General features: G+C 41.1%; 1 protein-coding gene across 3 annotated transcripts in view; it reads left to right on the forward strand.

Annotated features, from left to right (window-relative positions):
• Positions 1-21,711, forward strand: part of myo18b (myosin XVIIIB) — a 61,099-nt gene that overhangs the window by 32,436 nt on the left and 6,952 nt on the right. For 2 of the 3 annotated variants that reach the window (XM_081613641.1, XM_081613639.1), the window contains exons 31-41: positions 477-677; positions 758-868; positions 2,648-2,752; positions 4,442-4,603; positions 4,682-4,795; positions 5,639-5,755; positions 5,903-5,986; positions 6,219-6,356; positions 6,464-6,649; positions 13,891-14,024; positions 14,123-14,164. In XM_081613641.1, coding sequence (XP_081469767.1) covers positions 477-677; positions 758-868; positions 2,648-2,752; positions 4,442-4,603; positions 4,682-4,795; positions 5,639-5,755; positions 5,903-5,986; positions 6,219-6,356; positions 6,464-6,649; positions 13,891-14,024; positions 14,123-14,164 — 1,394 coding nt within the window. The remainder of the gene's footprint in view (positions 1-476; positions 678-757; positions 869-2,647; positions 2,753-4,441; positions 4,604-4,681; positions 4,796-5,638; positions 5,756-5,902; positions 5,987-6,218; positions 6,357-6,463; positions 6,650-13,890; positions 14,025-14,122; positions 14,165-21,711) is intronic. The other variant, XM_081613640.1, reaches the window with a different exon arrangement.

Consider the following 21,711-nt stretch of genomic DNA (forward strand, 5'->3'; position numbering starts at 1 on the left):
AATTAAAACAAGCCCAACAACTTGTGATAATGATTTTTCTCTTTTCTCTTTTTCTACCAAAAACTGAATGACAAAAATCTTCAGTCTGATGTTTGGTCTCATTGTATTTACAGAGACGTCATGATTCATTTTATTTGTTGTTTCTGTTGTTTTGTTTATTTATTTATTTAGGATATTGGAAAATGTGTTACATTTCATTATTGATCTTTTATTGATCTTTCAGAATATGTTCTTGCATTACCATTATTTTACTTGTAAATAGTCCCACAAAAAAAACAACAATATTATCATTTATCACAACAACTTCTGGGATACTTTATCAGTCAGCAGATTTTGTTATTGTGACAGGCGTAGTGATACTACCTCAGACTTTTAATTTGAAGTCATTGGATAGTTTTTTGTTTCATTCCAGCAGGTCAGGCACAGCGCCGTCAGCCTCCACATTTTCTCTGTTTGTGTTCCTGGTGTGTGTGCAGGAGAGCCAGGCTGAGATGAGTCGCCTGCAGAAGCAGAAGGAGGAGTTGTGCGCTCAGATCAGAGACCTCAGCCTGCCGGTCGACCTGGCCTCGGACTCGGTGCCTGACATGAAGAAACAGATCCGCCTCCTGGAGAGCCAGGCCAGCGAGAGAGCCGAGGAGATGAGCAGATTGTCCGCCCAGATTCAGCAGCAGCAGCAGGTTGACGGGCCGCGCGGCGCAGGGCTGGCACAAACCAGTCTGCCGGCCGCCGCGGCTCATCTGCACCTCTCACCCAACAGATCCACATGCGGTTCGAGATAGAGGTGGAGAGGATGAAGCAGATGCATCAGAAGGAGTTGGAGGACAAAGAAGAAGAGTTGGAGGACGTCCATAAGTCCTCCCAGAGACGGGTGGGTCTGACAGGGGAGGCAGATTTACATGATGAACAGATGTTTTCTCCAATGTAAAATATATAACACATGTTTTATATGGGTTGTTAACACTCTAAACCAGGGGTCCCCAAACTTTTTTCTGTGAGGGCCACATAACTTTTTCCATCTATGGTGGGGGCCAGAGTCAGTTTGTAAGTGTGACAATTGCAGGAGTGCCTAAATGTAAAAATATGTTTTCCAGAAAGCACAATCAAATAACATTCACTGGGTTCTTCACAGAAAAAAATCCAGGAAGGATTATAGTCCGTATTTTCCGAACTATGAGCCGCACTGGACTATAAACCACAACCCCCAAATTTATTTATTTATTTTTTAACCAGTAAACATATAAGCTGTAGATATCTCTGCCACTCCAGGTTTTCCACAACGATTATCTGGATTATCCTCTGGAATCGGGATGTTTGTGACTGGAATCGGTTCGTGTTGCTCCTGCCTTGGACACACGAACCGATCGAACCTGTTGTACTTTTATCAGCTCTGTGGTCACAGAGGTTTGGAGAATCGCCCGACAATTCTTAAATCTTGCCGTCTAAACCAGACTTAAGACTCACAAGCTCTACTCATCTCCTCTCGACCGCAGCCCAAACGCTCTGACTCTGGTTGCTATCGTAATGTTTATATATCCCTTCAAAATAACAGAAGCGCCACAAAAACGAACATTTTACTTTCGTGAAAATTTTACCACACGATAATGACTAACGGGAGCCCTGAGCTTGTTTCTCAGGGCTCCCGTTAGTCATTATGGCAAAGCAGCTTGAAGCTTCATTGCCTCATTAGCAGCCGGTCGCCGCATGTTATGCAAAGCGGGCTTGTAACATGGGACTCACCTACCAGTCCGGGATAAATCCATTCTCCTGTCTCTTCTCTGGGCCTTTTCCCCTTTGAAAAAGAAACTTTCCAAAGACACCTGATCTGTTCCTTACTCATTTTGCTGCTTGTGGCTCAATGTTGGCGCGCAAGTAACCGAGACTTCCAATGATTCCTCATATAAACGGCTTATAGTCCGGAAAATACGATAAATGAAAAAAACTCTGAATGCTCTCTGGTATTGTTCAGGGGGCTGGACCAAATGTGGAGGCGGGCCTGATCTGGCCCGCGGGCCGAAGTTTGGGGACCACTGCTCTAAACCTCCTGACAGCTGCTCCTTTTTAAAAATGTTTTATTGAGGAATTAAATTCAAAAATACTTTATCAAAAACAAGAAGTAAAATGTTGTCATAACTCATGTCATCCAAGTTCCTTCAAGAGAGTCGTGGATGATGGAAGGAATTCCGGTAGCAGTCAGTCTTGCAGCGAATCTGAAGAGGCCTCTGATTGAAGACAGACAGTCTTACCGTCATGACGTGCTAACAGCTCAGTTTCTGAGCAGCAGAGATGATATTGCACAGCAACACATCCTGGGCGACATAACTAGTTGCTGGCTAGCACTGCTAATCCACCTCTTTTGCTTTTGCTACTCTGCTGAAACCTCTATCTGACCGTTTGGTTAGAAAGCCAGGGCTTGGAGTGGTTGGAGCAGCTGTTAGAAAGAAGAACATTCCCTAGCACATCTTTCTAGTAGAACTACAGAGGTTGGAATGAACACACTGACCGCTCTCTGCTGTCTAGGACTGAAATCCTGTGTGTGTGTGTGTGTGTGTGTGTGTGTGTGTGTGTGTGTGTGTGTGTGTGTGTGTGTGTGTGTGTGTGTGTGTGTGTGTGTGTGTGTGTGTGTGTGTGTGTGTGTGTATTTGTGCAGCTGAAGCAGCTGGAGATGCAGTTGGAGCAGGAGTACGAGGAGAAGCAGATGGTGATTCATGAGAAACACGACTTGGAGGGACTCATAGCGACGTTGTGTGAGCAGGTGAGCTCGATCCTAAACTCACCTACAAGTGAGGCGAGGGAAGAAAGGTTTCTCTCATTTTGCTCTATTCTGTCACCAGATAGAAAACATCCAATCCAATCTTACCCAGTATATTTGTACCTAGTTTCTAGTGTAAATATCTCTGATCACTTGAAATAAGACAATTAACTTACAAATACATTTTCAGTCAGTGATTTCTTAATATTGATTTAAAGCTTCGAGTCATGAAGTGGAATAAACTTTTCAACTTATAATATGCTCATCCAGTGTTCAGCCTTATGAAAGGAAAACATATCTACCAATTGTATTACTGGTGTTGTAATTTATTCTAATATGTTATTTTCCCGACACATTTTATAATACATGTTGGAAATACAGTGAATTACATATTGATGATTCGTGTATTAAACAATATGTTACATTATTCATATAATATTTTGAAATGGTTGCTGCTTTCCATTAACCCTTTATTGGAAAATATTAAACATGAATATAATGTATGGGTTTGTGTATCACTGTATATTTTATGTGTATAAATATCCACCATCATGTATTATGATTTATATAGTAAATGTATTGGTCATATATGTAAAGATATAGAGTTACAAATATGTTTGTGAATATATTTCAATTTATTTCATTACTGTATTGTGTAATACATGCATCATCAATATATAATTTAATATATATAGTACAACATATATTTAAATAATATATTAGAATAATTTGAAATATGTTTCCAGTCATATGTTGGTAAATATATTTTGTAAGTTTATATTAATAGTAACTTGTATCAAATATTACATCTAAACATATAGTGCCCTTTTTGGTTGTTATTGCAATACATTTTGTATATACAATATATGGTCTATGCTTATATTGGGGGAAAAAAAAAATATATATATATATATATATATATATATATATATATATATATATATATATATATATATATATATATATATATATATATATATATATAAGCTGACTGTATAGCTCAATAGTTTTAGAAACTCTATGTCCACATGGGTACTAATTTATATCTGAACATCAAGGTTACTTTATTGCTTCATTTGTTACCTGAATAATAATTTTAATTTAATTAACTGAACTTCAAAACTTGTCAGAAGCCAAATGTAACAGCTGTATGTCTGTCAGAAGCCGCTTCCTGCCAGCGCTCCATCGTAAATCACTCTTATAGCAGGTTAATGCTCTGATGGAGCCTGGATGTGTTGCTGCTGCAGTCCAGCCACCATAAAACAAACAAATGCAGCATAGAGGGGAAGAGCTGATTTAACACTCATTCACACCAAGGCTGGAATTAGAACAGGACCTGGTGGGTAGCCAAGCTGGCAAACCGTTCAGGATCAAGTCATCTGCAGTCTGGGTCTAACAGACATTCAAATGTTGCTGCTGGGGAAGAAAAGCAGAACTTCTCAGGACATTTGGTAAGAAAAAGTCTAAGATACAATGTTAAAAACTGTTGTGACAACACGCTCTTCCGTTTTATGTGTTTAATGATCATTATGGTTAGAATGAAGCATGCGATCAGGAGGTTAAGCATAAAATGGTTTATTAAAGAATCATAAATTTATGCTTTTTGTGTGATGAAGACATGATGCCAACCAAACCCTCGACCTTTTGTCTTTCTATAAAGAGCGAAAGAATCTAAGTGGTGTCACGTTGCAGGTGGGACACAGAGACTTCGATGTGGAGAGGAAGCTGAGAAGAGACCTGAAGAGAACCCACGCCCTGCTGGCCGACGCCCAGCTGCTCCTCGCCACCCTGGACAGCTCAGGCCAGAACCGTCCCAACGGCAGCAAAGACCAGATCGAACGCCTGCACTGCCAGGTGAGTGCTGGCGTTTGGCCACGCTCCGCCGGGAGTCACCGCGGCGCTCCGTGTTCACCCTCTGTGTTTTCCGTTCAGCTGGAGGAGAGCGAGGCGAGGCGGCTGGAGGCGGAGAACACGCAGAAAGCCGTCGCCATGGAGCTGGAGAACGCCCAGTTGGAACTGGAGAATATCTGCAGGCTGAAGAGTGTGGTGAGTGACTGCATGCTGCTTCAAACCCAACAGACTGGTGAAAACCAACTCCACCATCCTCAGACAGCAGATGCCAGAGCAGACTGTAATGTGTGATAGTTCCTCTACACTCTTATGGATATTAACTCCATTTCATATATTCTTCAGTTAAATCCTGTTATCGGCCCGGTTCTAAAACTGAATTTTTAACCCATGAATAATCCTGGCAGAAAATCTCAACTGAAGTGTTGAGATTTATTTTTTATCAACAGTGAGAACTCGGAGTACAGATTACAACAGTATAGAAGCTAAGCTTTTAGCTTTTAGCATTATCAATACAAGCAAGAGCATCTTTCCAGAATATTTTTCCAAAAAACATCAAAACGAAATTCTAGCAAAATCTCTGGACAAACTCAATAATCAAATCTTACTGTATTTGTTTGGCAAATGATTTTTATTTATTTATTTATTTATTTATTTATTTATTTATTTATTTATTTATTTCACTCCTCTCAGAATTACATGAATCCGTCCATCTGATGTACATTTGTTTTTAATAATTGTCCCAACCTTTAGTTTTTAGGACAAAACCCGTCTCTGTTCATTCAATCTGTTCCTTTAACTTTGAACCTCTTCTGTTTACACCTTGAAGGAGTTTATTATAAACTTCATACATTTTCAATCTGAGCTTTATTAAGTGACCATGAGTGAAGATTTCCCAGGAATTCTACCATGTTTTTTTTAGATATTAAACTGTATTAAAGATTATATTTTCTCTTGATTTATTATAATTTTTTTCTTAGAAAACAAAAGTAAAAGTCCAAATATCTCTTTTATTGTATTTCTATGCCTGCGTGAGTTCAGGTGGATGAACAGTTGGCGCTGCTGCAGCATGAGAAGATGGATCTGCTGAAGAGGCTGGAGGAAGACCAGGAAGACCTCAACGAGCTGATGAAGAAACACAAAGCTCTTATTGCACAAGTATTATTATTATTATTATTATTATTATTATTATTATTATTATTATTATTATTATTATTATTATTATTATTATCACTTATCGCATTATTTCTAACCTGAATTTTTTTATAAAAAGAAAAAGTCTCAGTCCCACTTTGTCCCCTTCAGTCCTCCAGTGACATCGCTCAGATCAGAGAGCTGCAAGCTGAGCTGGAGGAGGTGAAGAAACAGAGACGCTCGCTCCAAGAGGAGGTGATATGTGTTTGACGAGCAGAAAATAAACTCGACACTAAGAGCTTTATGAAGTGAATGTGCTGCTGGGAGTTCTGCAGATGAGATTGTAATGACTTTCTGGGTCATTTAACGTCCTTGTTGCGCGCCTTAATGTAACGGCGAACAGCAGGTGGAGCGCCGCTTCTCGTGGGTCGCGTTGAATTTAAATACGTTCATCTCACCCCGGCCTGTCTGCGTCTTCCACCTGCAGCTTCAGCAGTGCGTGTCCAGGGTGCAGTTCCTGGAGTCGTCCACTGTGGGGCGCAGCATAGTCAGCAAACAGGAGGCCCGTGTGTGTGACTTGGAAAACAAATTGGAGTTTCAGAAGGGGCAAGTCAAGAGGTTCGAGGTGAGATCAGATAAAGCTTTTCCAATTCCAACACATAATTATCACCGTGTCTGATGCTGTAGTTAGTCCATGCCCGGTTTTGGCCGCTAATTTTGTGTACTTTGCAGGTGCTGGTGCTGCGTCTGAGGGACAGCGTGGTTCGCCTGGGAGAGGAGCTGGAGCAGAGCGCCCAGGCCGAAGCTCGAGAGAAGGAACATGCCCGATACTACCAGCAGCGGCTGCAGGAGATGAGGCTGGAGATGGACGAGCTGAGCCAGAGGGAGCAGGACAGCAGCCGGCGGCGCATGGAGCTGGTAACTAGTGCAGCTGGTAACTAGTGGAGCTGATGACTAGTGCAGCTGGTAACTAGTGCAGATGATGACTAGTGGAGCTGGTAACTAGTGGAGCTGATGACTAGTGGAGATGGAAACTAGTGCAGCTGATGACTAGTGGAGCTGGTGACTAGTGGAGCTGGTAACTAGTGCAGCTGATGACTAGTGGAGATGGAAACCAGTGCAGCTGATGACTAGTGGAGCTGGTGACTAGTGGAGCTGGTAACTAGTGCAGCTGATGACTAGTGGAGATGGAAACCAGTGCAGCTGATGACTAGTGGAGCTGGTGACTAGTGGAGCTGGTGACTAGTGGAGCTGGTAACTAGTGGAGCTGGTCACTAGTGATCAGACTACCTTTTCAACATCTTGATCAGTTTCAAAGTCTCTATGACCTTTAACCCCTGTTTTTTTTAGCAATCAATTTACTGTTAATCTAAATCTTTTATATATATGTATAATGTCTTAATCTTCGGATGTTCTTACTCCCTTTTTCTCTAAAACATAAAAGGTCATCCTCTTGAGCTTCAGCTACCATTTTACCAACCTAGGATGTCACTTGGATGCGTTGAATATATTTGTGCCTGGGCAGATCCAAAATGATGTCGAATATTTTCCTTAGTATTGGTGCTGATTTTGAATTTGAGTGTTCTGACAATCCTAGAACTCAGTGTTTAAAATTCTGAGTGAGTCTTTATCTGCTTAGCTTATTAAGTAATACAATAAAAACAGGCAGCTTCAGCAGGAGTAACAGCTCACTGTCTGTTATCTGATTTTTTTTATAAAACAGAGGTCAGTGTGTCTCTCAGAGCTGCTTCTGATGATGTTTATAAAACCTGCTTAAAGCGACACTGTTTACAGTGCAGCTTATGAATATTCTTATCAGGGCTTTTCTAAACACACACTGCTGTTTGAAACAAGGTCAACCTGGTGGTCAGCATCATGAAAACACTGACAAACACTTTTCTTTCACTGCTGAAATGAAGACTGTTTGTAGAAATCAGGCAAATGCGGCGAGATTTTTCTACAGAAACTTCACAACACAGAGGATCGTTCAGAGAATTATTAGTTTAAATTGTGAAGCCATTTATTTCTTCCATAACTCTGAACTGGATTCCTGACATGAAAACCTCAACAAGACTTTCTAAAGCAGGGATCATGATTTTTTTAAAAGGAACATGAACCTACATATTGAACTGTTTTATTCAAAATTCAAATTCAAAGAAGGATGAGTCTTCAACTTCATCAACAGGAAGGATGTCATGATAACATGAGAGCTGCTCTGTGCATGTTGATAAGACTTGAACTCACATGTTAAGCTGTGCAGAGCCTCACACAGCTCAGGACCCACTGCGTACGTCCTGGTGTTGTTTGACAAACACACACAGTCCAGAGACCTGGACACGTCACACACACAGAGACCTGGACACGTCACACACACAGAGACCTGGACACGTCACACACACAGAGACCTGGACACGTCACACACACAGAGACCTGGACACGTCACACACACAGAGACCTGGACACGTCACACACACAGAGACCTGGAAACGTCACACACACATAGACCTGGACACGTCACACACACATAGACCTGGACACGTCACACACACATAGACCTGGACACGTCACACACACACTGCTTCACTGTGACTGATACTGAGGCTGAGACTCAATCGTCTTTCTACGTTTGGATAGTTGCTGGTTTATCCACACCAACTACTCCTTTGGGGAAAAATCCATAGCAACATGTTAGACCATAGACTGACCTCTGACTCTCAATGTGAAGCAGCTGCTTATAGGAAGCTGCTCTTCATTTAAACCGTAACACATTTGTTGCGATCCAGCCGCTCACTTACACGACACCAGAGACCAGAGACACTTTTTGACTCCAGTGAAACTTTTCGGAAAAGTTTCGTTTATGCCCATGAAGTGCACCGTTTGAGTTTACGCTGCAGGATGAAGAAATCTGCAGGTGTGAAAGTTCACATCCACAGAACACAAGACAAACACACACAGGGCAGATAACAAAAACTACTGAACCTGTTCAGTTCAATCAATCAATCAATCAATCAATCAATCAATCAATCAATCAATCAATCAATCAATCAATCAATCAATCAATCAATCAATCAATCAATCAATCAATCAATCAAATTTTATTTGTATAGCACATTTCAGCAGCAAGGCATTTCAAGGTGCTTTACATAAGGAAGGAAAAAAATAAAAACAGTATGTGACATTAATAAATAGATAAAAAGTAAAGAAAAAAACATTAAAAACACGGAAGACATCAAAACCCACACTCTAACCCTAATTTAGCCATAAGCAACTCTAAACAGGTGGGTTTAAGTTGAGATTTAAAGGCACCCAGGGTTTCAGCTGTTTTACAGTTTTCTGGAAGTTTGTTCCAAATTTGTGGGGCGTAGAAACTGAATTGTTATTAATTCTTCAAGTACTTCAATGACTCATGTCTATGCTTTTATTTTGAAGTGGTTCCTTTTATTGGAAGGAGGTTTGTTCAGTTTATTTCTTCTTCTTGACGTTCAGTTCAGTTGATGTGTTTGCTGTTTATCGTTGAGACTTGTACCCAGTCATTGATGATGTAAGTTGTGGTGTTAGTCATGTGTCATGAATGGGTGGATGTTGGTTGTCACTTCTGACAGCACTTCTTGGTTACAAGTGTGTTTCTATAGTTTTTGAATGTCTGTTTTGCTCTTAATGGTTGTGGTTTAGTGTTGAAACTATCTTTGTATTTGGCTGTTGGTCTTGAGATTTGGGCAGTTGGAAATAGATTGATTCCTCTGCTATTCTGCATCATTCAAATTTAAACAGTGCTTTAGAAAGGGAATTAATGCTGTTATTTAAGGTTTGTTTGCTCACTGATGTTAATTTTAAATGGTAATTTGAATCTGTATTATTATTGTATTTTCAGAAACTGCTTCAATTTATTTGCACCGTCCTGCCAGTAATTCTTCTGTAAACCATTTAAACACCCCATGACCAGCGTGCTTTCTGACCGAAGCCCTATAGTGATCAGTTAAGAAAATCCAGCAACAGAGGTCAAAATCCTCAACATGAATGCTGCTTCTCCTTGTTTGGTTCTGGTTCTGGGGATGCAGAGCAGAGCCAGAAGATCTGAGGGGTATAGATGGTTGGTATAGCAATAATTTTACAGCAGAAATTTAATGCAATTTCTGATAAGGACTGTAAGTGTCACATGATAATTTGGTCCAGTGGAGATGGTTGCTGTTTTCTAACTGAGCTGGAAACTAGAGAAGTGGAAGCTGAGGGTCCATCTGTAGCAGATTTATGGCGCCATCTCAACTTCTCCCCAATCAGCATCCAAAAACACCGTTAGTGTCCTAACAGGGAAGCTTTAATTCACATAAAACTCCAAAGAAAAAAAGCACATCGTTTGTCAGTGCAACAATGCAAACAGAAATTCGATTCAGCTCTAGTGGATCTAATGCAAAGGTTGTTGAAAGGGGTAATAAAGCAAAACCTCAATGGCATAAAAAAAAACAATAATAAAGGAACTATCATTGATTCCCCAGCTGGAATCTCCGAATAATAACAAATCAACAGCAGAGAGAAGTGGAACAAGCTTCCTGATGTCTGCAGCACGGAGAGAATCTTATTATCCTGGAGCTTGAGCAACTCAGGGAGAAGACAGACAGACGTCTGCTGGGTTGATGTTCATGATGTACACTCCCTCAACCACAGTCAACTTCCACGTCCCTCACGTTGTGAGGATTCCTCTCCTCCGGCTCTTGTTCGTGTAGCCGCCTCTCCAGGTCTGAGGGCAAAGGTCACCCTGTCGCTGGTGGGTTGCTGGTTCAAAGCCCTGCTCTGTCTGTCTCAGACTTTGTGACACTTAACCTGATGGTGGTTGTCAGGCTACACCAGGGCAGCTGTGCTTACAGTGGCGTAGCCACCATGACTGGGGTAAAAAAACTTTCTTTTTTCTTTTTTTTAACCAATAGTGATCTCAGTAGTTCTATATAGCACAGAAGTATAGCACACTGTGAGCCCTTCCTGACACACTGGTGGTTCTTGCATGAGAGGCATTCTGGGTCACCGGCAACATTTGCGTGGCAACCATTCCTGTTGCCTGGACATGCAGATACATCACCAATAGAAAACCCTTTCACAGCCAAACTGACTGGTTTCTTTTTAAGCATCATGGGCCGCCCCAGGCATGCCGCCCCAGGCAGAGAGCCACGTCACCTGTATCAAAAACGATTGCTGCTACAGAACAAGCAGTGGGATTAGGCACTAACTTGTATCATGTTAAAAGATTTTGCTCCACATCTCCCCTCCGGAGGTTAAACATGAATATTTAATTCCCATCGTAGATATTACAACCACTCACCTACTCCAGCCTAACATTTTGATCACACTGAATTCAAGTGAAAAAGATGCAGAAATCAAAATCCTGCCTGTTTTCTATCTTGTCTGTTAATCCCACAACATCTTCAGCCCTGGAGGATTTTCAGTCCTGCTTTCCTCCCAGAGGACTCGGACCGTCTGGACTGATCAGTGATACCTGGGCAGCACATGAGCTGCCCCGACCCGGCAGCACTCCATCCGGGCTGTGAGGTAGAGCCATCACAGGCAGCCCGGCAGGACGCGCTTCCTCCAGGCGATGACTGCAAGTGAAGCACACCTCGGAGGCAACGGCAGCTCCGCTGTTCTCATTAACAAAAACAGCAGCTGCTCCATTATCTGGGACATTTGGAAAACATAATTGTCATTACTGAGAGCGTGATCGTAGCTGCACAGAGTGTCTACGTCGTCACTCGAGCGCTTCCTTTTTACTTCATTTCAAGTACATCAGTCTTGTAGTGTCACTGGGGAAGATTCCCTGCGACATTTTAAGATGTGTGTGTAAACAAGCACAGCCATAAATGCACCAAGCTTGTTTTCTTTAGAAAGATAACTCTGAAGGCGTCCCGTCATTCAGACTCATAAAAATAAACTTGCAGAGCTGTACATGCTGGTGACTTTTTGTTAGCTTGGTAAAGGCTGCATCGAATCCCCCTGCAGAAGTTCTCACTGGATCAAATTTTGCGATTTATTAAAAATGCTTCCAATCTTTAGTGCTGCCCAGAGGCTCTTGGTCGGTTCCAACCCTCAGCTGAGGAACACCAAGCCTTTCCTGCTTTTTGTGTCGTATTTAGGCTCAGATTTATTGAGCTGTTGTTCTGTTAGGAGGTCATTAAATCATATGTAGGTGGACTCTGATGGTGAGTGGTGGCTGATGGTTGTGCTGGATTTTATACAGGGGTATCAGAGTAAAGTGGGGCTGACTTTAAACTCATGTCACCTTCTAATTAATACTAGTACTAATTAAATACATATAAGCTTTTGACAAAATTAGAAAAAGTACAAGCAAACCTTTTCAAGGCTGGATGTATATAAGTGGTGATATATTTGCTGGTTTAAACTGTTTTTTCCAGTCTAAGGCTGCATTCACACAGCAGGTTATGATGTTCAGTTCCATTGTTGTGCAGAACTGTTCAAAATATTAACTTGTGTGTGGATGAATTGCAACTCTGCAAGCATAGAAGAACGTAGATGTCACACAGCGGCACGTTGTTGATGGAAGCAATAATGGCCGCCGCCATCTACGAATCAGTTTTTAAGGTTACTCAACAACGGGAGCCGACAGCATCGTCACATCATAACAAGATGAAGGAAGCTAATGGACAGAAAACACAACTGATGGCAACGGTCAGTCAGAGCCAAGAGTGGTAGGGCTGTGATGTGACGCACTGACGCAGACTTCTTCTTCTTCTGCGTAATAATTACGCACGTCTTAATTCTGCTAAAATGCGACACGACGCTTTGAAAATATTTAGATTTTTATCCAACTTAGTAGCACGGAAGTGGCACAAGTCAGATTTTTTTAATTGAACCTTTCTGATCTAAAGCCGTGGAAACGTCAGATGTACTTCACATTTGGGGAAAAAAAAGTGGATTTGGGTCACATTTGCCTGCTGTGTGAACGTAGAATACTACAATACACACAGCTTTTAAAAAGCTCTTTGGAGAAATAATTCAGTTTTGTGTTGGCAGAATAATTGAAACAAACAGCTTATTTCTGCTTCTTATTCTACAGAAATGTTCAGTCTTTCTAATCCAACTCCAGAATGTGTGAAAATTCAACTTTGCTCATCACTACAGTCAGTGTGGAGGATGGCGTTTGTCGGACTGGCCTGCAGCCTACCTAACATTTTGCCGCCCAAATAACACGACTTTATTTTTCTCAGAGAACGCCAGCTCTCCTCAGCTTCTGCTTCTCACTCTCAGCAGATTCCTTCGTGACCTCTGAGGGAACAACAATTATTCAGTTATTAGCTCAAAGCTATTCACATGCACGGAGTTGCCCTTTAAGAACCTACCAACTGGCCTTGTACTCATGCACACCCACATGCGCACGCACGGACGCACACACACACACACACACACACACACACACACACACACACACACACACACACACACACACACACACACACACACACACACACACACACATGTTTCATGAATAAACATCCATACACATTCATCCTCCTCCTACTTACCCAGCACTGTTCTTCGGCGTCATCTCTCCCTCATGCTTTTTCTCTCTGTGACTGTGATTAACTCTCATCGTCTCTTCAAGGTTACGGACACACACACACACACGCACACACACACGCGCGCGTGCTCGCACCCACACGTGCTTGTGTGTCTCTATGACAACCGGCTGCGCCCACACCCATCTCCTCAAAGCCAACAAAGCCAATAACTTTGAAAGCTTTGAGGCGTTTGTGCATGTGAAGGGTCTCATGTTTGCGTGTGGAGATGTGTGTGCGTGTGTGAGACGAGAAGAGAGAGGGAAAAAATGGAAGAGGAAAAAAAGAAGATGAATTAATCAATCACACTTGTTTTCCCAGTGTCAGGGAGAGTGTGTAACAATTTTTTAGATAAACTGGGCAGAGCACAGATAGGATTATGTGTGTGTGTTTGAGAAAACGGACATTCAGGGCTTTGACTGATGAGGTTATGAGAGCTCTGCTGAAAGTAATCGCCGTGGCAGATTGGAAGCCCAGGGTCTGTGCAGGTTGCATGGGGGGATAAGAGCAGGCGGTGAGCGGTTCAAGGTCAACCCAAGGGGGAATGTCACTTTACCGCCCCTGCGTCTTCAAACATCCTCTAATATGATTTGCTTACAGGAAATGCAGGTGGAGGAGCTCTCCGCCGTGCGACAGACGTTACAGGCCGACCTGGAGACATCGATCCGCCGCATCGTCGATCTGCAGGCCGCCCTGGAGGAAGTGGAATCGAGCGATGAGAGTGAGACCGAAAGGTAGTTGGACTCGAGGCATGGGGGGGAAAACTCTCTGATTAGATCATCCCCTCCATGTGTTTATGCCAAATCTTTAACCACTGTGCTTCTAAATCCAGCATTCAAACTGCAGTGGAGTCCTTCACTCGAAAAAAAGACCTGTAAGGAACCGATGGGTGTGTTTGAGGTGGTAGTGTGCGGCTGTGCTTCAAGGGTTTGTTCATGTGACTACATAACATTTCACCATAAAGAGTGGTTTTGGAATTGGTTATATCTTTGAAAAAAGAATATAGCCTTTTTGGGATAATTCTTGATTTTCTAGTTTGATCAGTGCTGGGTATAAGCTCCAGCACTGATCATAACATTGTACTCACCAAAGCTGCTTCACATTTCAGGCAGAGGAGCCTTCATTTTTAAGCTACACTTTGAACTTTGGACTCAGTATTCTGATCTACTGTAATCAAACCTACCTGAAATCAAAATCCAAACTCATTTGTTCACATTTGTTGAAATCGTAATACCAAACACTACTTGATGGTTAGCTCAAACAGACCTAAACCTGTTTGGGTTTGGGTCTGTATGCTTACTGAACCTCACTTACTGAACCTTATCCAGTTTTCCTAAGAACTGGAGAAGTTCTTGTTTCCCAAAAATCATATCTGCTGTTTAAACAAGAGTTGTAAATCCAGTAAAACAACAAGCAGCTAATTCACTGACCACTCCTGTTGTTCCACGCCTGCTTTTGTTTTTTTGACATATATTTTCTACCAGTGGAATATTCTTCTAGACAGGCTTTGTTTCTAAACATGCATCAGACTCCATGCACCCATTTGCCATTTTTATAAAGTTATGTTTTTCTATTGCTCACAACTTTTAGGCTAGGCTAACATTAGCACATTAGCTGTTTTGCTGTGACTCAGTAGGAATTTAGCTTTTAAACATTTCATTTAGAATCATAGGCGTAGGAAGCGGATGGGACATGTCCCCCCCAATATTGGAGACAGCCACATTCGTCCCCCCCAATAATTTCACCGCAGTTGCGAAGAATTTTAAAATCTTCCACTCGCATGCTTTTATTTTGAAGGCGCACAACAGCGCATTCAGCAGAGCGCTTCCTCTCTCCTCCCCTCCTCCCCCCCTCTGAACGGCTCAGAGTAAAGGCAGCAGCCGACAAGACAGAGAAACTCCGTTTAAATGAGGTAAACTGTCTGTCAGGAATGTTGCCATGAATATCGCAATATCGAATAACATCTTGTTGTCAGTTTACTTTCATATATAGAACTAAATCTTTTTGGTTAAGCCGTTTTAATTCTGCAATAGTCACATGTCCAAAATTTTACTGCTAACTTTGTTTAAAAGTTAGCTAGTCTAGTCGCAATGATTTAGAATGAGACTGAAACAACAGCGAGTGAGCAACACCTGATCATACGCGACCACTTAACATGTATTAGGGGCATGCCATAGCAATGCATAGGGAGAGCAGTGATTGACTTGCATGGCAGGCACCTATTGTTCTACACCCAATAAAATGTCTCTTTATTATTATAGTTATTTATTTTTCTTCCGTTACCGTTAATGCGGCCGTTACCGTTAATGCGGCTCGTACCGCTGCGTGCCCACCCACAAAAGTGGTATAATAACGTGCGGCTCAATCCCGGTGTTACGTCAATCCGCGTTTCCCCATCATATACGGTTCCCCTTGCGTCTTCTTGCCTCTCCGCCCCGCCCACGCCCACTGCTCGTGATGAGCACCGAGAAAGCACGCGCATAGGGAACTACGGACACCGTGAAAGTTCAAACAATATGTTTCGGCAAAGTTGTCACTTTCTTCACTTTTTTTGCGGGAAACCAATAGTAATAATACTAATATACTAATACTAATAACAATAATAATAAAAAATAATAGTAATGATAAACACATATATTAAATACATATATATCACATATATTATAATTATTATAAATGTATATATATATATAAACAGGGCAATGCATTTTAATGCTCAATATTACCCATCAGATACCGTTCCCCTTGCTTTACAGTGGGGGAACGGTATCTGATGGCCATATTTCACCCATCAGATATCGTTCCCCCACTGTAAAACAAGGGGAACGGTATCTGATGGGTGATTTTAACATGGGGGAAACGGTATCTGATGGGTGAAATATGGCCATCAGATACCGTTCCCCCACTGTAAAACAAAGGGAACGGTATCTGATGGGTGAAATATGGCCATCAGATACCGTTCCCCCACTGTAAAACAAGGGGAACGGTATCTGATGGGTGAAATATGGCCATCAGATACCGTTCCCCCACTGTAAAACAAAGGGAACGGTATCTGATGGGTCAAATATGGCCATCAGATACCGTTCCCCCACTTTAAAACAAGGGGAACGGCATGTGATGGGTCAAATATGGCCATCAGATACCGTTCCCCCACTGTAAAACAAGGGGAACGGTATCTGATGGGTGATTTTCACATAGGGGGAACGGTATCTGATGGGTAATATCGAGCATTAAAATACATTGCCCTGTTTTTATTTCATAAATATATATATATATATAACTAAACATATATATATACATTTATAATAATTATATATATATGTGTCTTATATGTATTAATCATCACTATTATTTATTATTATTATTATTACTATTATTATTATTATTGTTGTTATTGTTATTATTATTAGTTTCCCGCAAAAACGTGAAGAAAGTGACAACTTTGCCGAAACATATTGTTTGAGCTTTCACGGTGTCCATAGTTCCCTACGCGCATGCTTTCTCGGTGCTCATCACGAGCACGCGCGTATTGTGCCGCGTGGGCGGGGGGGCAAGAAGACGCAGGGGGAACCGTATCTGATGGGGATACGCGGATTGACGTAACACCGGCATTGGAGCTATTATTTTTATTGGGGATCAGACTTACGACGGCAACGTAAAAAGCGAAAAACGAGCGAAATTTCCAACTGCCGAAACTCAGAGTGTAACTGCCGCTTTTTTAGAGTGGAATTTTTACCCCCAAATAATTTTGAAATCGCTCTCATGGCCGCAAAACTTGTACTATTGGTATGAAAGTTGGTCAGGAAATCGCACCGAATGCTTGCTCCGGTAAAATGTTTTCGAAATTTCTCTAGGGCTTACGGTTTTCTGTCCAAGTGCTTCAGAGCAAAGTGACTCCTCCCCAGTGTTTTACATAGATTTTTGAAAAATGTTTGAGCTCAGCGCACACCATATTTCTCTCATCACTGCAATTACTGTGAATGACCTACAGATATGAATCACGGGACTATCGGAGACGACAAATAGCCCTCTCATACGCCCTCTCATACGCTTCAACCGGATGGATCGGCCTTACGGATTTGGGGAGGGGTCGTTCGGACTGCTTTTTTCATTAAAACTGACTGGGTGTCTCATAAAGTTACATAAAGTCTCTCACACACACACACACACACACACACACACACACACACACACACACACACACACACACACACACGACAGTTGGCAGAGGCTTGATCGCTATGGCAACAGAATACATAGAAAGGCTTCTGGTTTGGACTACAGAGTCTCTGTAGTTCTAAACATGGCGGAACACTTTAATACAGAGGGCAGACCAGAAGGTCAGAACTACAAAATGGTGGAACACTCAGTTATTATACAGGAGGGCTGAGCTGGCATTTAGAGCTACTTGCTGTTTTGGGCATTATATAGCTGGATTAACCAAACCACTGTTACACATTGGATTAGTGTGGCCATTTAAAATGAAGCTTATTGAAAATTTCAAAATAAAAGCCTTGACATTTTTCACATCAGGTAATTTAGCGGTTCTCAACGTGGGCGGTACCGCCCCCAGGGGGCGTTCAGAGGACGGCAGGGGGCGCTGGAGGACATTTTTACAAAAGGCGGGTGCTGGGATGCCTTTGGGGGGCGTTTGGTCGAAGGTAAACTTTACACCTTAAATCCACAACAATGCCAGTTTAGACTTTGAGCAACTTGGTAAAACTGTATTGTGTAACATTAAATCATGCTTGGCTGCAACTGTATCGATGGCAGCTCTTCTTCTATTCAGTGTTTTTAGCTTCATGGCGCAGCTCCCCATCAGTTCAGCGTTACACCGGCTGATGACGCTGCTGTGATTCACTTTGTCTGGCATTTATGTAGGCTACAAATGTTTTGGCAGTTCTGTGATCATGTCAAAGCAGCAATTTATTTTAAAAAGTGTTTTATTTCCGTTTGAAAGCTGCCCTCTTCCATGGAAGGACAACAGAAAATCTCTCTTATAAACATGTAATTACTAAAATCACGATGTCCTCACTTTGTATCCCTCTGAAAAATGAACACATTTAAATAAAGAAATCCCTCCATGGGTGATACCACGATAGAGAGCGTTCATTTTATAACGTTAACACCGGTGCTGTAAGTGGTCCGACATGAAACGGGTTTGATGGAACAACGGTACCAGCACTTTTAAATTTCAATAATCAGAATACCGAAATTGTTTCCGTTGAGGTTTATGTCAGTCTGCCTTTCCCCCATCGATATGTTTCCCGACCGCCCTGCACCTTATGGAGTTAAAAAAAAAAAACGCCGCACACATTGCGCAAAATTATGCAACATGAGAAGCGGGCAAAACGGAGCGAAGAACTAGATGTGAATTATGGCATAAAAACAGAGAATCTGACGCTGAACAGTGAAAAATCAACACATGATGTGAAACACATGATGATTAGGAGGCGCAGCAGGTGATGAGTGAAAATTACTGGTGGTCAATAAATGATAAAATAAATTTAGCAACAGGAAAGAAACTAAAGTGGACATAGCAATAAACCAAGAGAGGATAATATTAATCAAATGAAACTAAATGGAAATGAATGAAGAACAAAATGCAAGAATAAACTAAGAAACTAAAGTAAATACAGAGGAATAAACTGGTATATGGCAAGACCTTTAGAGCAATAATTAATACAGAGGACTGTATGGCAAGAATAAACAGACACTATTTCCAGATAAAAGGTAACATAATATTGTTGAAGTGCCATGGGTAGGGGCGCAACTACACATTATTCAGGTGGATGCGAAAACATAAATCGGCACCCCCCACGAAGGAGCGTAGAAACATACGCTCGCCTCCCCCCCAACCCCCCTCCTCCAGACGCCGATACGTTTAGGGTAAAACTCGCTACATTTACCCTGTTATGTGAGCGAGGTGAAGGAGCGTTAAGGCGCGCTGAAGTGTACGAGAAAACATAATCGGTGCGCCGATTCAAAACATCTACAATAATGATAGTAACATTAATGATAAAATAATTGTCAGTGCAAAGTAACCTACAAATTCTTTGGTGGGGGGCGGTGAGGGGACCTGGATTAGGGCTAGGGGGGCGCTGGCCCGAAAAAGGTTGAGAAACACTGAGGTAATTGCTCTTTTAAGCTTTATGTGACTGGTTTAAACAAACTACAGTTACAAATTTAATTAGTGTGGCCATTAAAATAAAGCTTACTAAAACTTTCAAATCAAAAACTTTCCTATTCCTCTTACATCAGTGCACCGCCATAGGCGGTGCAATAATATTAGCCTTTTTTATGTTTTTTTTTTTTTTTTTTCAGGATAGTGAGCTACCCTGCACAGCAAGGCAGTTCACTAACATTAGCACAAACATTAGCATTTCATCACCCTTGACTATATGCTTCAAACGGTTTTCGGATCGCTCTTACAAATCCTGAACAGGAAGGAGATGTTCGGACTGCTTTGTTCAGAAAAACTAACTGCTTCAAACAGTTAGAATTCTGTTTCTCCCTTTGTGTCTCACTAACACGATAGTTGAGCTGCTCTTTAGAACTACAATGACTGAAGGTCAGAACTACAACATGGCGGAACTCACAAATAGCACACATTAGGGATGAGCTGGCATTTAGAGCTACTTGCTGTCTTTTAAATTATATAGCTGGATTAACCAAACCACAGTTACACATTGGATTAGTGCGGCTATTTAAAATGAAGCTTACTGAAAATTTCAAAATAAAAGCCTTGACATTTTTCACATCAGGTAATTGCTCTTTTAGGTTTATGTGACTGGTTTAAACAAACTAATGTTACACATTGAATTGGCGTGGTAGTTAAAATGAAGCTTACTTAAAAAGTTTCAAAATAAAAGTCTGCATATTCCTCTCAGGTTCGTGCACCGCCATAGGCGGTGCAATAATATTAGCCTTTTTTATGTTTTCTTTTCTCAGGATAGTGAACTGCCTTGCTGCGCAAGGCAGTTCATTAACATTAGCACAAACCTTAGCATTTCACTGCCCTTGACTAGCACTAGCCTTTTACCTAAAGTTAGCTTTAAGCTAATTTTCTTATTAATTAGACATGTTTAGTATACTGAATGGAGCAAGTAAAATTAAAACAACATGGTCGTGTTGCTCCACATACTACTGCCAGAATTTAGGCTAACATTAGTATATTGGCTAATTTTAGCTTATGCATTAATTTTAACATAATGAATGGTACAAGTACAGCTTACTCAACATGCTTCTGCCTCTCCACAGGTTATTGACTACATTGCAGCTTTCTTTAGCATTAATTTTAGCATCATAACGCTGGGTCTAAGTCAACCCATCATAAGCCGATGGGTCTATGCCCATCGGCTTATGATGGGCATGCCCTTTGGCATGCCCCTTTGTGCATGCCAAAGGGGCATGCACACTTTGGCATGCCCCTTAAAATTTCTGCAGGAATTTTCTAGTATTATATTATATTATATTATATTAGATTAGATTAGATTAGATTAGATTATTTAGATATTTAGGAGAACAGCAGTGCTAGAATGATGTTGAAGAAAAGTGAAGAAGCTGTGGTGAGATCTTCATTTAGTTTATTGAAATATGTATTAATTGTTTTTAATTATTAAATAAACTAAACGATTTTATTATGAGAGGAGCAGGTCAGGGAAGACGTAGGAGAGCCAGGTGGAGTTTCAGAGTGTGAATATATAAAAATTATATTAATTTCAATAAAACCAGAATGGAGAACAGGTAGAGACTGATGTCAGGTTGATTTCTTTCAACGTTTCAATATTTTTTTCATTATTTCCACACTATAAGGGTAATGGTTAGGAGGCAATAAGAAAAGTGCTTGAGGAGAGGGTTAAAAATACATTAGTGAAAATTTTTGCTACACGGTAAATAAAGTTGAGATGTATAATAATGTATACATCTGAAAATTAAGTTGTTTAAATTCTCATTCTGTATGATAAAAATATACTTTTTATATTTAGTTCACATTCTGACACTGTACATTACTGTAGTGTTTGTTGTAAATCCATGAATCCATGCAGGAACATCAGGCTGCAGAGAGTCAGAGGGAGGCAGAGACAGAAACACATAATAGTAGATATTTTAGTTAAATGTTTACGGCTGAAAATGACAGGAGAATAAAAACATTTAGGATTTTTGCTTCAGTGTTTTTTATGGATCATGTTTGGTAAGTTACTGAATGCAGAGCTGGAAAGTGAGACTGAGTTAACAGTGAGGGGCTAAGGGTCTGTTAGACGTGAAAAGTATAATTTTTATTTATTTTGTAGATCAAACTGTTGCACTGATGTAGAGAGATGTTCAAGAACAAAACTTGTTTTGTTTTTTAGATTTTATTTTCTATTTTTATTATTGGTCAAACTGCTGTATTGAGTTTAAAACTGCTGAGTCCTATTT

The sequence above is a fragment of the Poecilia reticulata genome, chromosome 12, assembly GCF_904066995.2.
Source record: "Poecilia reticulata chromosome 12, P_reticulata-male-v2, whole genome shotgun sequence".
Lineage (NCBI taxonomy): Eukaryota > Metazoa > Chordata > Actinopteri > Cyprinodontiformes > Poeciliidae > Poecilia > Poecilia reticulata.